Here is a 15,167-nt window from a genome sequence, read left to right as displayed (position 1 = left end):
CAGCATTTGGTTGTGATGACATCTGGTAAAATCTAAGATGGTAGACCAACACGCTAATTTTTATACTTGGAAACTGAACAGGATTTGGATATGATTGCATCTAGTAATCTCTATGTTGATACGCTGTTTAGTCATAAACATAATGAGAAAGTCTAGAATTATTTTGATCATAATCTTTTAGTAAATAATTTAACTCACAAACATAATATGCACAATGACTGTGTAAGTTATAATAGTTACATGTACGTCCTACGTACGTAGGAAATACACTTATTCGCACCGAGACACAGAGACACCGAGACAGAAATATGAAAATGAAATAATGTGGAAAAATAATGACATGATTATTATTTTTACGGCAGTCCTTAGAATAGCTAGTTTTTCATATCTTGTACCACACTCGTTGTCGGCGTACGGTCACGAACTACAGCACCCCTCCCACACAACAATGGGCGCCAGAAAATGGCTACAATAAACTGATGGGGGAGGGGGGGAGACTGGATAAATTTTGTCTTACACAGTTTTCGTGAACACTCTTAAGCTTGAAGTTTACATGTGACGGTTTTAAAGAAAATTAACGAATAACAGTATTTGTAATAGTGTGTAGGTTAAGTACTAAGAACTTTAGTAATAGTATTATGTATGAAGGTTGTCATTGTACAGAGTGTTACAAATATCGATCCGTACTGTTACCAACTTAGACCACAGAAAAAGGGACGTTCAGTAAACTCGTACAAAAATAACAGCTGGAACATTTCCAGTAATCATAACGAACACCTTCGCAGATATTCCCGCGGCTCCGTATTTAAAACAAGCTCATCACCAGCTAAACACACAGAACTAACCTACTTTCAGCGTTACAGCTAGTCGTAAAACAATCCCGTCCGACCCTAACTTCAGAGCAATGTGCTCCCACGCCAAGAAAAAATAGAAAAAAAAAGAAAACACATTCGCTCATTTATTTACGAGTGTGCCTTTGGCTCGCCTGCCCCAAGCCATTAGCAGGACCACTATATCTGTCTCCCTCTATCCACAGCAGGCTTATATTAAGCTGTTTCGCCAAGATTTTCCACCACTATTACTCTACGGGTTAAAACACTTAAACTGTGAACCGAAGAAAATTGTACGTACGTTTTTTATCAGTGTGTTCGAGATTTTTATCGTGTGTTCAATTGTTTTTTTTTTTTGGGAAATTTAGGTAACGCTTCGAGGGTAGGCTACCCCAATATTGTTACCTGCTTTTTATAAATAGGTCTGTGGTAGAGAACGGATGGCTTAATATTTTTGGTAGGCAATGTATGCGTCGTTTGCAAGTCGTTCAACCTTTATGGGCGTGATGAATTTTATTTAGAAATATTCATTTTGTGGTTGAATTTTCGTTAGATTAGATTTTTTTGTGTAATTCCACGGTTCTCCAGTTTTTTTATTAGCCCATTTGAGTTTTTATTAAAGTAGGATTTCCATGTTCTTGTTTGGAGATTTTCCAATTGAATTACACTTCTATTATATTAAATGTGATGTAAACATTAAGTATTCCTTTGGCGACGAGGATTCAATTGCAGTAAAGTACGTACAAACATTAACAACTCTCTCAATTTCTCATACTAGTCTAAAGTATCACAGTCAACTCATTCATGCTACTGGATCGCAAAACGTAACAATCTTACCCCATCAAGGAAAAATAAACCTATTGTTTATTGTGTTCAAAGTTCAAATCCCTTAAACCGAGCCTTAACTTTTTAAAATAAAGCAACAGGATTAACATGACTTCCAATTATTAGAAACCCCATTTTCTTTTTTTTAATTTATTTTCTTTGGCCGCTAATAAGATTTGATGATGAGGAAGGGAATTGAGAAAAACGTTAACGTAACTATGATGAAAATTACTAGAGCAGAAGGTTTGTAACGGATGGCTGGCATTTACGACTTTTTATGATTATATTCGTCAAGGATATAGAACGTTTAGTTCTAAGTCGCAGGTTTTCCTTAAAAAAAAAAAAACTTTACTACTCAAATAATTAACTGAAGGACCTTTTTTATAAAGTGAGTTGGCTACAAAATAATTTCAATTGTCTACTAAAATATAAGTATACGTAAGAATGGTGTACCTATTTGTAATTGAAATTAATGCTATACTTGAATAAATCTTTATCATGAACCTTAAGAAATATTCGATAAGGTGCAAACTGACATGTATTACAATTTGGTACCAACATTCCTGCGGTCATTACATTTAGACCAATCGAACTTTAAATTAACTCAAAACTAGAAACACCGAGTATCCTATCACGTCAATCACATCAACAATCTATACGTGGCCACTACTGACGAAAGGCCTTTTATCACACGGAGAAGGTTTGAGCATTAATCACTACGCTTGTTCAATACAGGTTCACGATTTTAAACTTATAATTGGATATTATAAGCCCGGGTTTCATCACATTTTCTGTCACCGTCTGTCAGTAGCATCTACATAATCTTAGAAAGTACATATAACTAGGAAAACGTCACATTGGTACTTGCTGTTGTTAGGTTTCGAAGACGTCCGCTTCTAATGAATGAGCATGAGAAGCAGACGTCTTAAGCCTCCGGGCTATGAAATTAGTATTCTATCATTTACAACTAATACTTAAACTCCTACATTACAAATATAATACACGAAGCAACAGGATACCGTCACTAAAATGGCTAGTAAATAGAAATGTGTATGTGTACACATTTCTATTTACACACACAGTCGACGGTACACAAAACTTTTATGCCAACTGTACATTTCGTACTCTAAGCTTATCGCGGTTATTACACGCTGAGAACTTTAATCACTCTGCTTGATATTCTGTCTCGCTTACTCTTTTGTATAATTGTGAAATAGAAAATACTGAGTGCATGGCGGAGATTATAATGTAAATAAGTATGGGGTTTGTAATTTATGGTGTACGTACATTGTATTGTATTGTACATGGTTGTTTATCATTCAAGTTTTTTTTTTATTATAATATAGTATGATCGAGTCGTTTCAGATTTGATAGCAAAACAAGAAATTTTGGTTTAGTTTTTCTCCATGTTGTAGGGGAGATTCTCTTTAGTTTGAGTCTTAAATAGTATAGTCAGTAATGACGTGGGTTTTAGAATGCTTAAAGTTTGGCCCTTGAGTGTGCAATGTCTTCCCCCGCCTTGGGTGAGGCGAGATGGAGTGTCAGACTCTTACTGACTGAAAACCACTCCGTTCCTACTTCTGCCTTTCGAGCCGGAGCCCTGGTAAACACACTAGGTAGTCCGCAACTCCGAAATATAAGGGCATAGTAATATTATTTTTACTAGAATGTACAGTATGAATGTAAAGTACTATCGCTAAAATTTTTCTTGACCAGGTTAAAAAAAAATCGAGAATAAAAATATTTCATTCCACAAAAAAATCAATACAAAAACTAGGTCAAACTTACACTAAACATGAAATCGCTGTTACAACACAACATTCACACCATAACAAATAAAAACAGGAATAAATAACATAAAAACAAAACATAATTCCGGCCAAGTACTTCCTTTACTGCTAATCTCTCATCGTTTACACCCTAATACCATTTATAAGGCTATTCCTGCTTCCTGTTTGTACAAACTCGGTGACTAGCCCTTACAAGGGATACATGAGCATGAAATAAATCTTAAGCCTAATACTTCTTGATAGGTGTAATTACTAAGTATAGTTTTATACAATATTTTATTTTCAGTATATACATAACAAAAGGCTTAGTCTCCTTAATAAAAGATACTTCAAGTACATAGCAAAATGCACACCCCTTTAATAAATGAGTCTCATTAAATATGTAACTGCAGTTAGTTTAAGTATGGGAAAGCCATGCTTTGGCAAAAAGCCGGCTCGATCGGAAAGGTATCATAGCCTCACAGAAAACTGACGTAAAACAACGCTTGATTTGTATTTCTTCTTGTTAGTGAGGTTACCGGAGACCCCTTTCCAGTCTTTCCAATCTCTGATTCCCTAACAACCCTTGAATTCCTAACCCCCAAAAGGCCGGCAACGCACTTTTAAGGTGTTTCGGGTGTCCATGGGCAGCGGCGATTACTTAACATCAGGTGATCCGTCTGCTCGTTTACCTATACCATAAAAAAAAAGGGGTTAGTAGGTTCTCCGTTACAGAAGTGGTTAGTGTAAACGGCAATAAGTGTGACGTATTATTTTTGACAATTTTGAAGGATTTAGGGTGGGTAAGCTCATTTTTGTCGATAGTACATAATGGTTGGCGTTATTCTGTGCGCTACGGTTATTATAAGTGAAATTAATTGAGTTTACCCAAAGTTATTGTCAAATATCGTTATCGAGAGATTGTTCAATAATAATGGAATTGTTTTCTTTTATTACTGTACTGTAGCAAGGGATTTGACTTGAGATTTTGTTCGGTATTATCAGAACGTAAAAATATTTTTGTTGCGGATATTTTTCTAGAATTTCTTATTTTTATTAGAAAATTAAATACTAACTAAGTATGTAACAAACATTAATAATAATGTTATTTTTTTAAAAGAGAATCGCGTTCTATTTTATTTACCGCCTCCATTTTTTTATGTCAGGTAATATCCCTAAAACCTTCTCCTAAATTTGAAAAATACTACGCTGAAAACCGCATCAAAACCAGTTCAGCCAAACATACATATCAAACAGAAAACCTCCTTTTTTAAATCAGTTAAATCGTGGACAAATCTTGCGAAAAATAACCAAAGAATTGATAAACCACCTACCATTAAATGAACGATAGAATGATTACCAACCTGTGTGTCTTCACTTCGTGGAAACAGACCCATATTTATGAACATACACACATATACATTTCAAAGAACACATGTAATAGTAAACAAACGTATTTCTTTAGTAAATAATAACCTTAGGTAACAAGACAAAGATTTATTCATATTTGTTTCTTTATTTTCCTTTAATACATTATCTTTCTGACCCTGATCAAAGTCAGGTTGTGGGTATAAATAACCTTCAGCCGAAGACTCGGGGTGCGTAAAGAATGTCAAGTCACTAATTGGCTTTCTGGACTTGGTAACAGGCAACCCATATGTTCTACGATGTGTACAATATTCGATATTATATTATGAATTCAAGGTCATACCGTCCCTTTAGATTTGGTGTGTGTTGAGCTAATAAACGCTTTGGAGACTTTGGATTTGTGCTTGTATTTTTGTTAATATAACATAATTTTTACGCTGTATGTTCCCTAAGGACAGCGACAGAGAGACAGAGAGAGAGAGAGGTAGGAGAGCTCTCTGTCTCTGCCCTAATTTACAACAATGAGAATGTTGAGGTAACATTTTATATAAAAATCAAGATTATATTACCTGCGAGTCGTTGATATTTGTGGGTATAATTAATTTACCAAACTCGATTTTTTCAAGCGTCATTTCGCAAGTGGTTGACTTCCATGTCACTCTTTAATATACTACTAAAGCTTATAATTATCTAAATAATGGAAAAAAGCTCTACTGGTTTCGAGTCAAAGAAGGAATGTTTATCATGAGTAGCGTGCGCAAACGCGGCGACGTCGCATCGCCTACTGCGCAGTCAGTACATTAATTTACGTGAGCAAAATTGTGATTTTTAGTTAATTTATGATGTCTCACGATAATTATTATAAAGCTTATAATATTATTACTCTTGTTCACTTTATCTGTTTAGAGTAACTACATACTTACATAGCACAGAATCCTCTTAATTTATCTGAAGTAAACACATAGTACGAAATCGACAGCAACATCTTAAGAATAAATATTTATCGTTTGCCAAAAGCTGCATTTTACATCAGAATTACCCCGAACCGACTTCAATCGTAGTCAACGCTGTATTATTTATAAAGCGCATTGCGTGCCTCCCTTGAGACTCGTGGTGACCACAAAATACGTATTTTGGATTTTCTTTGCACAATCCTAAGGAAATCCAGAGCTTCGGTAAATATAAATGTGCTTAGATGAAATGTAATGTCTATTTTATAAGTGCCTAGTACTTTTTGTTGTAAGCTGGGGTAATAATATATAGTAAATGAGCTTAATAACACATAGATATGTAAAAGGATCTCCACTACACTAGTTATTTTAGATAGTTTAAAACATCATACTTAATGAACTTTTCAGACAGTAAAGTATGAAATGCATTGAAAGTATATTAGACTCTACTACTGTCAAAATATTTTATATTTTAGTAGATCTAAAAACAAACACCAGACACAATAGGTACACATTCTGGAACCGTTCACCTTAAACCCATCCCTGAAAAAAATAGAATATAAAAAGCATATATTTATATCTACATCTATCATCATCAACGCCAATAGTCCGTGACTGACCACTGGTAGCCAATTGGCTTCTATTATATACAAGAGAGTTTGTCATGATATCTTAACGAATGGTTTATCAGTTTAGGTTAGGTTAGAGAGCGCTGTTGTAAATGTACAGTTCCTTAGTCGGCTGTCACGATATCTGAGGGAAGAATAGAAGTGGCGACTTGTATCTAATGTACATAAAAGGTACATTTCAAGCCTTAAAACCATTCACTCATCCCTGACCTATTCAAGAATGAAAATGGAATACAAAAAGCGAATATCTATATTTAGCCTCAGAATACTAAATTTAAACAGTATGGCATTTAATTTTGGCTCGCAATGGCGGATACCTGACAAGTCTGGCGCCACTCTGGCAATTTTGAATTGGTGCCAACGCCAGACTACAATACGCATGTATTCTTTCAATGACCGACTTTGTAATCAATGCTAGGTCTTGCAGATACGCTGAGGCTGAAACTATTATTTATAGTGAGCAGTTTTTCTAGAGTTACGTAGTAGGATGTGGGTAGTAATGGACGAATAAATCTTTTGTATAAATACAGGCCAAACTGATACTACTTACTAGTCCTATAAGCAAAAACAATCCAAACAGAAGCTCCGAAGATTTCCACGAAACCTTACGTAATAAAATATTAAGTTGTACCTAATTAAACATGAATGTGACCTCACCTTGCTTAACCTGCAGACAGACAGAACCGCGTTGAATCAATAAGTATTCCATTTTATGATTCTGTACGGAACCCTATAAACGTTATACTCAATTCAACGGAAAACATTTCGGCCCTCTAATGTATACACGCTCCCTTTTTTTCACACTCCAAACGTTCTTATTCGACATTTTTCTTTCCCTTACTTCTGTACTGGCATTTTATTTTTATAGCCCAGTCTTGGAATATTTCCCGTCGCTTCGCGCCGGTGTGATACCAAAACCTTCCCAAACCACCACTGTCAATGTAATCAATACTTTTGAAAAAACATAGACGATAATATTTGTAAAGATTTATTCGGAAGTAAAATCACACCCTGGTGATGTTTTTCGCCTCTAAAAGACTAGTAATCGTGCTTTTCTGGGTTGGCAATTCCATGTTCTTAATGATAATCTTCAGTTGTTCTCGAAGTTCGTTTGTAAATAAAACAGTTTCATAAGATATTGATCTTTTAACTTTCAGAAGATTGGGTAAGATATTTTCATTAATTAATTGCTTTTCTTTTGATTTTCCTAGCATATCTCGTTTATCTGAGACATGAGTTAGGCTTGCAGTGTAGGACAGCAGAGCTCTTACTCCATAGATTACAACCACAAGGAATAGAGAGAAACCAGCTGTGATGTAGTTTTTTTCGACGTTGTGAAGCAGAGTCATCTTATCATATTCGTGTAAATTGACGCAGAAAATCAACTTGTGAATACTTTGGAGAGGGAGATACATTCCGAGATATAATACAGATGTAAAGTAAAATGCAATGAAGAATAGATATGTACGTCTGTAGCACTTTGTTACGTTGTTAATAAACTGCGTTAGCTTCATGACGTCGTATATGGGGTTCAGCATGATTAGAACTATGGCCATTTGTATTAAGAGCAGGCACGTCAAAATCATGCAGCTGGCGTCCATCGTGTTGATCTTAGCTTATCGCGTCGTAAGGCAACCTTTCTATGGCATTTTTGTGGAAACCAGTTTTATTTTATTTCACTTTTCTCTTTTTTCGGGCATTTGTATAACACTTTATTTGTGACATTCTATTGACAAGTTCATGACAAGCATTCGTTTTGTGAATTTGTAAATTTTATTCTTTTTTGGCGTTAGTTTGGCAATCTGGAATGGGACATTTTCAACGAATAAATCCTGTATGGTGCTTAAAATGTTCCTATTTCCCGGTCCAACGAGTTTGTTGATTGGTTAGTTGTTTCCAGTGACGATATCTAACTTATTCTGCTGTTTTTGGTCTGGTTGCTTCTCTTCTGGTTGCTTCTCTTCTGGTTGCTTCTCTTCTGGTTGCTTCTCTTTTGGTTGCTTCTCTTCTGGTTGCTTCTCTTCTGGTACTACCTCTTTCTTTTTTGGCTCATTTGCAGCAATTCTCGATTCTATAGTTGTCATAGAGCTCACAAGTGTAATGTTAGAGACTTGTGTGGCATCATCTCTAGTCAAAACAGCATGTCTACACATAAGCTCAAATTCCAGTAATCGAGCAATCCGTACTGAGAAACGGATTAGCCATTCAATTAGAAAGAAAAGATAGGCTTGGATGGCAAAACAAGTATAACATAATGATAATCGGCTGGTGTAGAATTCTAAAATAAGACTGGTGGTGTTCACGTGTTCCAGAAGTTTTCGATGTCCTTGACTTTCTACAGAGATTTCCATTAAGGTGTTGATAAATAATGCAAACAAAAGTAAAGCAACAAGGTCCGGCGGCTGACGACATTTCTCGTTTAACTTACACCAAGCATCTCTCACATAGTATGGCTGTTGAAAAGGCTTTATCAGGGCCATCACCACTACTAGTTCTAGAAATAGTGAAGTACCTAGAAGGACACTAAACACGTTTATCATTTTGTTCTCGTGGTTCTTTTTTTGCTTCTATAATTTCTGAAAATTGTACCGAGTCCCCTAGACTTCCCAAGTTTTCTACATCAACCTCCGATGGAGGTTCAATCTCGTCAATACTGTCCTCTAATTCTGTTCTTTCAGGAACAAGTATCATAGAGTCACGATGTATAATAGTACACGCACGAGGTGTTTCTTCTAAAAACGATTTTAATCTCAATGTTTCTTTTTCACTCAAATGTACGACTAATGGCCAGTTAAACGGCTCAACGTCGTCTTCTACAATCACGTCTTCCACGATCTTTAAGACAGGAGGATCTTCGTCTTGATTTTGAGAATATGATATATCAACCAAATTGTAGTGTGCCATCAAATCAGAGAACTCGTGTAGTCTGGCTGAAAATAGTATTAATTCAAATAGTCTCCATGTAACCAACAGGAAGAATAGTGAAAACGATGCAAGCAAATAATTTCTTGTTGCGTTTGTTAATTTTATAATACGTATTAATTGTTCTATAGGGGTTTCAACGGGCCTTATCTTTTTTGGTATGTTCAATGTACACAATGTTTGCATTGGCGTGTAAATTCCAAACATTCCCACTATAAGAGCATACAAAATTATTATAGAAATAGTAACATGATGGAAAAGTAGATGTTCATGGAAGTATTTTATACACTTAGCTTGTGTAACTATGTCGCCAAGTGGTAACAATAGGCATGCAATTAAACCCATTTGTAATATGTTAGTTACAAAGAGTAATACCGTTGAACTATCAATGAATGTATGCATTTTACTTTTAAATTTATCCCATGTTTATAATCCAAATCTTATTGTCAGAGTGGTTGTGACATTTGTGACATATGAGCGCAAAGATTAAATATAACTGTAGATATTAAAAAGAAGTCCTCAATATTCAATGAAATATTCCTTTTTGCTGCTATCGAGGGAAACAAAAATCCCTTTACGACCGTTTTCTTGAGGCATATGAACGCAAATTGCGTCACCTACTTCCCCATGATTGAATTCGTTATCAAACGCCGCCTCACAATGGCGTATCGAAATCGAAACTTGTAACAGAGGCCTATTTACGTACGTAGGTACCTATGAAACAAAATAACGGGACGGTGTGTGTGGCATATATTTGGATGTGGAACAGATGTTGCGCCAGACTCCTGCTTCAACACGCACAGCACCCACGCTACCTGTAAGCACACGTACGGCGGCCATTAGTGTGACAGAGACGGGTGTGTGGGTGTCTCTCTCGCTCGGTTTCTGCACGTGGCGCCCCCCTTACAGGTGGCAACCCACCTTCCTTTATCACGACCATTACCTATGTCGATTCAATTATGCTGAACTGTTGACTTTGCGGACACCGATATTTTCAACGGCTGCGGTTGTGTAACAAGCTCTCGCTGAGGAGCCCAATCTGGTCTCGATACAATCTTTTAATTAATTACTAACTTGCTACGTTGTAATAACTTTAATATGTACACACATTAATTTTACATCGTTCGTTCCTGATATAAAATCGACTGGTATATTGCCTGCATATTAGATGTCTTGCAATTTATTTGTTGGACATACTTTGAAAGCAAATGGTAATTTTATAGTTGGTAAAATCTTGCACAGTATTGAAAATAAAATTATAAAATTCTTGCAAGTCTTTTGTTCTTTGCAACAGTAGTAGATATTACACCCATTACATGCTAATTTCTTGTAGTAAGAATTCATTTAGGTGATAAAGATAAAATTAATTTTTATTTACATAAACATGGGAAAGGACCTTTTTATTACGTTCAAGTGAAATAAAATTACGTCATTGGAATATTTATACAAATGAATTAAATGCATTAATATTGAAATAACAACTTATAATAATATATTCAATTTCATTGTCACTTTAGTAAATTGTAATCTTCAACGTCACACAAAAAAAAATCCATTATATACACATAATTTTTAGAAAATACACGATAAAATTCAAAAGCAGAATGTGTCTCGCGTAGCATTAATTAATTTTCTCTCGTGTCGGATTCCTTTCAAAGGCGAGCGTCTCGAATGTGTAATAAAGCAAGTCTTGCAACACGTGTGCACGCATCAACATGTTATTATCTCGCGAGACGCAGCGGCGCGGTGTATCCTATCCTTATACTTAGCTATGCTTGCCTGCCAATTCTATGACGTGATATCACATATTTTCCTTTCACGTAAGGACCATTTTCGCATGCTTCCTACTCGTTAGCTGCCTGTTAAGTTGCTGACGTGAAAATAGTAAAATTATTTTTTAAATTTGTATTTCTTGCGGGTTATTTTGTTGGAAAATGGTTGGATTTGGATGTTTTGGTTTTAATTTTGGTACTAATTATTATTTACTTAGAAAATTCGTAACTAAATAATTCAAATTGTGTATTCAGTCATAGAAATTAAAAACCGTAATAAATATTATTTCTTGAAATCATCATTACGTTATATATTGGAATATAGAAATCATAAACCTAAAATTATATTTCCACCTCATTAAAAAACCACAAAAAAATATCCACCTCATCAAAAAAAGTACCAGGCACACATAACACGAACAGAGCTAAACGAATTCAAAAATCACAAGACAAGTCACTGACCTCGAATGGTACGCACACATAAGTTAATATTTAACACCATAGCATACATAACTAAGTAGCCCATTCATTTGTTTCAGGTAAGTTGGACCTACATCAAAACGGGCTTGTGGACGTTCGTTTTTATTTACTGCCATTATTTGCGTAATAAGATCTTTTGCAAGCTGTGACCTCTTTGATCAGGGTGTAGCCATCGGATGGTGTAGGTTTGTGATTGTCAGACAGAAGTAAGTGTTTGTATTATTGTTGACGGCTTGTTAGTCATACGTTGAATGTTTAATTAAAGTAAATAGCTTCACCAGTTGATTGACCGACGGACTGATACATTTTATATTCGAATATTTTGTTTGTTTATTCGAAATTGAAATGTATGGCTTGGAAATTGAATTGTTTTGTGGTTTTTCGGGTATCTTTCATGGTTTATGGTATGAGCTGGTAGACAAGCTGATGGATCATCTGATGGTAAGCAATCATCGTCGCCTTGGACACCTAAACACCAGAGGCGTTACAAGTGCGTAGCCGATTAGGAATTTAAAGGTTGTTGGGGAATGGAATTGGGAAGATTGGTAATTGGGTCTCCAGTAACCTCACTCACACACAAACACAACGCATTGTTTCACGTCTGTTTTCTGTGAGGGCGTGGTATCACTCATTGAGCCGGCCCATTTGCACCAAAGCATGGCTCTCTTTGTTTGTTTGAAGTATGTTATATTTTAAATTCGTTTCCAATCTTTGAAAACACAAAAATAAGTGTCTAAAATCTCATATCATTACGAATGACTTATCAAAACAGGGTGTTATCGAAAACAAGTAGTTTTCCAGGAGACATTGTAGATGTTATGAAACTTTGAGCCAAGCAAATACTAAACTTACTCCGAAGATACGTTAGACGGCCATGTTTTTCTAGATCTTTCTAGTACCTTCTATTACATTTTGTTAGTAACTCGATAAAATGAAGGCAAGTTGTAGTAAGTTACATGTTCGTTGTTCAGAATGTGTGTAGACGAATCTGGCGAACGTGATTTCAGCAGATTTAGTTAAGAAAGTTTGAAGTTATGATTTAATACTTATGTGAGGATTGTTTGTTAAGTATACAATGTATGACTGACTGATTGAATGGTGGATTCTCTTAGAAAATACTTATCGATTCCGATTCCGACCAAAATAACTTGCTTTGAATTGGTCTCAATCTTGTAGAGGAAACCTTATTGCCTTTGTATGGGTTGCAATCCGCGACTCTTAAATATATTGGCAAAAGGTGGATATTACATTTGATATGTTATGTGCGAAAATTGTGATACAAGTATGATGTTATGTTTAAAAACCATTCCCTGTTGCTGCCATCAAAAATAACAGTAAAGAGACAAGTAGCCATTATAAAACACTAGTAAAAGAGATAAAAGCATTAGCTATTACAAAAATGAAAATCGCTTGCAATTTTCAAGTCCTTGATGTTTCACAGCGCATTAAAACTCAAGAAAAAATGTAAAATGAGCGAAAAATATCGTTATAGACAGTTTCATTTTATTGAACCCCGCGTGCCTTAATATAGATTATGGTAGAAAAGTTGAGAGAAAGGAAACCGATCTATTTTGAGGTGTCCGATAAAGTAACATTTGGCCCCATTCTCCGAAAAGTTGTAATGAGATTTTTGTTGAAAATTTTTCGTGATTTGTTTTAATATTTTTAGTAGTAATATTATTTTGAAATCCTAATGACATGACAGAGTTTTGATATTACTATTATAAATCGAAGTCATTTTGTAGTAAATAGGTTTGACAACTTTGGACTAATCTTAATACATGTGATTAACAAAATAAAGGTACATGATGGCTTTATTTCTCATTTGATTCGATACTTGAAAAATCAAAACAACAACAAAACAGTCCTTTTTTATCTAAGAAAATACTACTTAAAGCAAACCAACACCGATTAAACATTTATCAATTTGCGAATCGATACATCACACACACGCTAACAATGTACCTAATTATTAAATATCAACAATACATTTGTCGCGCTATGTATCTACAGTAGCGTAATTTAGCAGCTCGTTTATGTGAAGAGATAATTAATTGGTTTCATGCGGGCCCTATCGGAGGAAGCTAGTGTACGCTTGATCAACTAGTTAAGTCCTTTATAATTGCTGAATTTATGTCCTTCATTTTGGAATTAATAACTTTATATTATATTGATATGTCAGCAAAATTTGTATTGGTAATTATTTTTATATTGACCAAACAGAGTTTAATCATTCTTATCTTAGAGTATTACGTTGAATTTCCTGGGCAAAGCAGGTTTTTTTTTATTATTATGAGTTTTAAATTAAGTGATCCATATTATTAACAACTTTGATCAAAAGATATGTTTTTGGTCATAATTATTATAACTACATTTTGATACCCGTCAAGTCAAAATACACATTTCAAGCTAGGAAATAATGTTCGAACAAAATTCTGAAACTCATTGGACGGAGTAAAACTCATCCCCAAAACAACATGGCCGGCAATCGATCACCTTCAAAAAAAAAAACGCGTTAGAAGAAGAAAAATACCATAATTGCTGGCTCCTAATTTTTCCCTTAGAGCCTTTTACCGAAGTCATCTCGTGGCTCACTAACGCGCAATAACAATTAAGTAAAATGAGTCACCGTTACAGGTGCCTTTACCTTATTGCTTGGCCAATGGGCCGATCATGTTACTCTTTTGTACCTACAAATGTATGTACCGTACGCTCATTATTGTACCCGTCGTGGCTTTTCGTTTATTGAATGAAGACTTTTTTTGAGATTATGTATGTTGCTGTAGTTTTGTGTATTGTGTGGGAATAATCAATAATTATTATTATGCCTACTGCATGGTTGGGCAAATTTACTGCCATGCAACGTGTAGCGGGTTTGATTCCCGCACGAAACAACTCATTGTGTGATTAATAAATGATTGTTTCGGATTCGGGTGCGAGTATGAAGCAATGTTAAAAAAAAGAGTATGCAAACGTTTGTAGTGAGTAAGGTAAATTACGTGGTCCTCTAGTTTAATAAGATAGACAAAGAAAACTATGTAATAGTGTAAAGGATTATGAGCCTTCATATGGCTAAATATAGTTATAGTTGTCCTGTGAACACGAATGTAGCCAAATCCCATTACCGTTTTGTTTAACTATTAATTGCACACATTACCACAATAATTAACAATGTAATTTGTAATAAACCTCATTCATTTCAATTGTAATTTAATTATACAGAAATTGTGATGAAATCACAAAAAAAGCAAACAAAAGCGTTTCATCGCGAAAATATGTTAACAAAAAGTATTCCATAATTACTAAATATCAGTATCTTCAAAAGCGAAAGATGAAAAATTTAATTAAAAAATAACACGGGCCCCGCGGCTGGGGCGCTAACCACCGCTATCAATTTTATTTTAAAAAGTTTTAGCTCGCAAATTCATCTGATTGCGACCTCCTTGGGTTTACAAGAGTTTTTAAACGCTTTGTCTTGATGAATTCAGCGTTACCAATATAAAAAATGTGAATTTCGTAAGATTCGTTACCTTAGAACACTGCTGTATCGGATTTTGAAATTGGAACACAAGTATTTCAACAGCATTACGGTATAGATTTGGTTTTACTCGAAAAGTTTGCG

General features: G+C 35.0%; 2 protein-coding genes across 4 annotated transcripts in view; one reads left to right on the top strand and one right to left on the bottom strand.

The window, feature by feature from the left end:
* Positions 1 to 15,167, top strand: part of LOC118274004 (acetylcholine receptor subunit alpha-like 1) — a 238,800-nt gene that overhangs the window by 21,960 nt on the left and 201,673 nt on the right. The window lies entirely within an intron of this gene.
* Positions 7,347 to 7,986, bottom strand: LOC118274006 (uncharacterized). Its single transcript, XM_035591321.2, has one exon. It carries the CDS (start codon positions 7,970 to 7,972, stop codon positions 7,376 to 7,378), a length of 597 nt encoding a protein of 198 aa, XP_035447214.2. The 5' UTR covers positions 7,973 to 7,986; the 3' UTR covers positions 7,347 to 7,375.

Source organism: Spodoptera frugiperda, chromosome 3, assembly GCF_023101765.2.
Source record: "Spodoptera frugiperda isolate SF20-4 chromosome 3, AGI-APGP_CSIRO_Sfru_2.0, whole genome shotgun sequence".
Lineage (NCBI taxonomy): Eukaryota > Metazoa > Arthropoda > Insecta > Lepidoptera > Noctuidae > Spodoptera > Spodoptera frugiperda.
This window is presented reverse-complemented; position numbering and strand designations above follow the sequence as displayed.

Coding starts and splice junctions, on each gene's coding strand:
- LOC118274006 (XM_035591321.2), bottom strand. CDS start 7,972: ATGGACGCCAGCTGCATGATTTTGACGTGCCTGCTCTTAATACAAATG.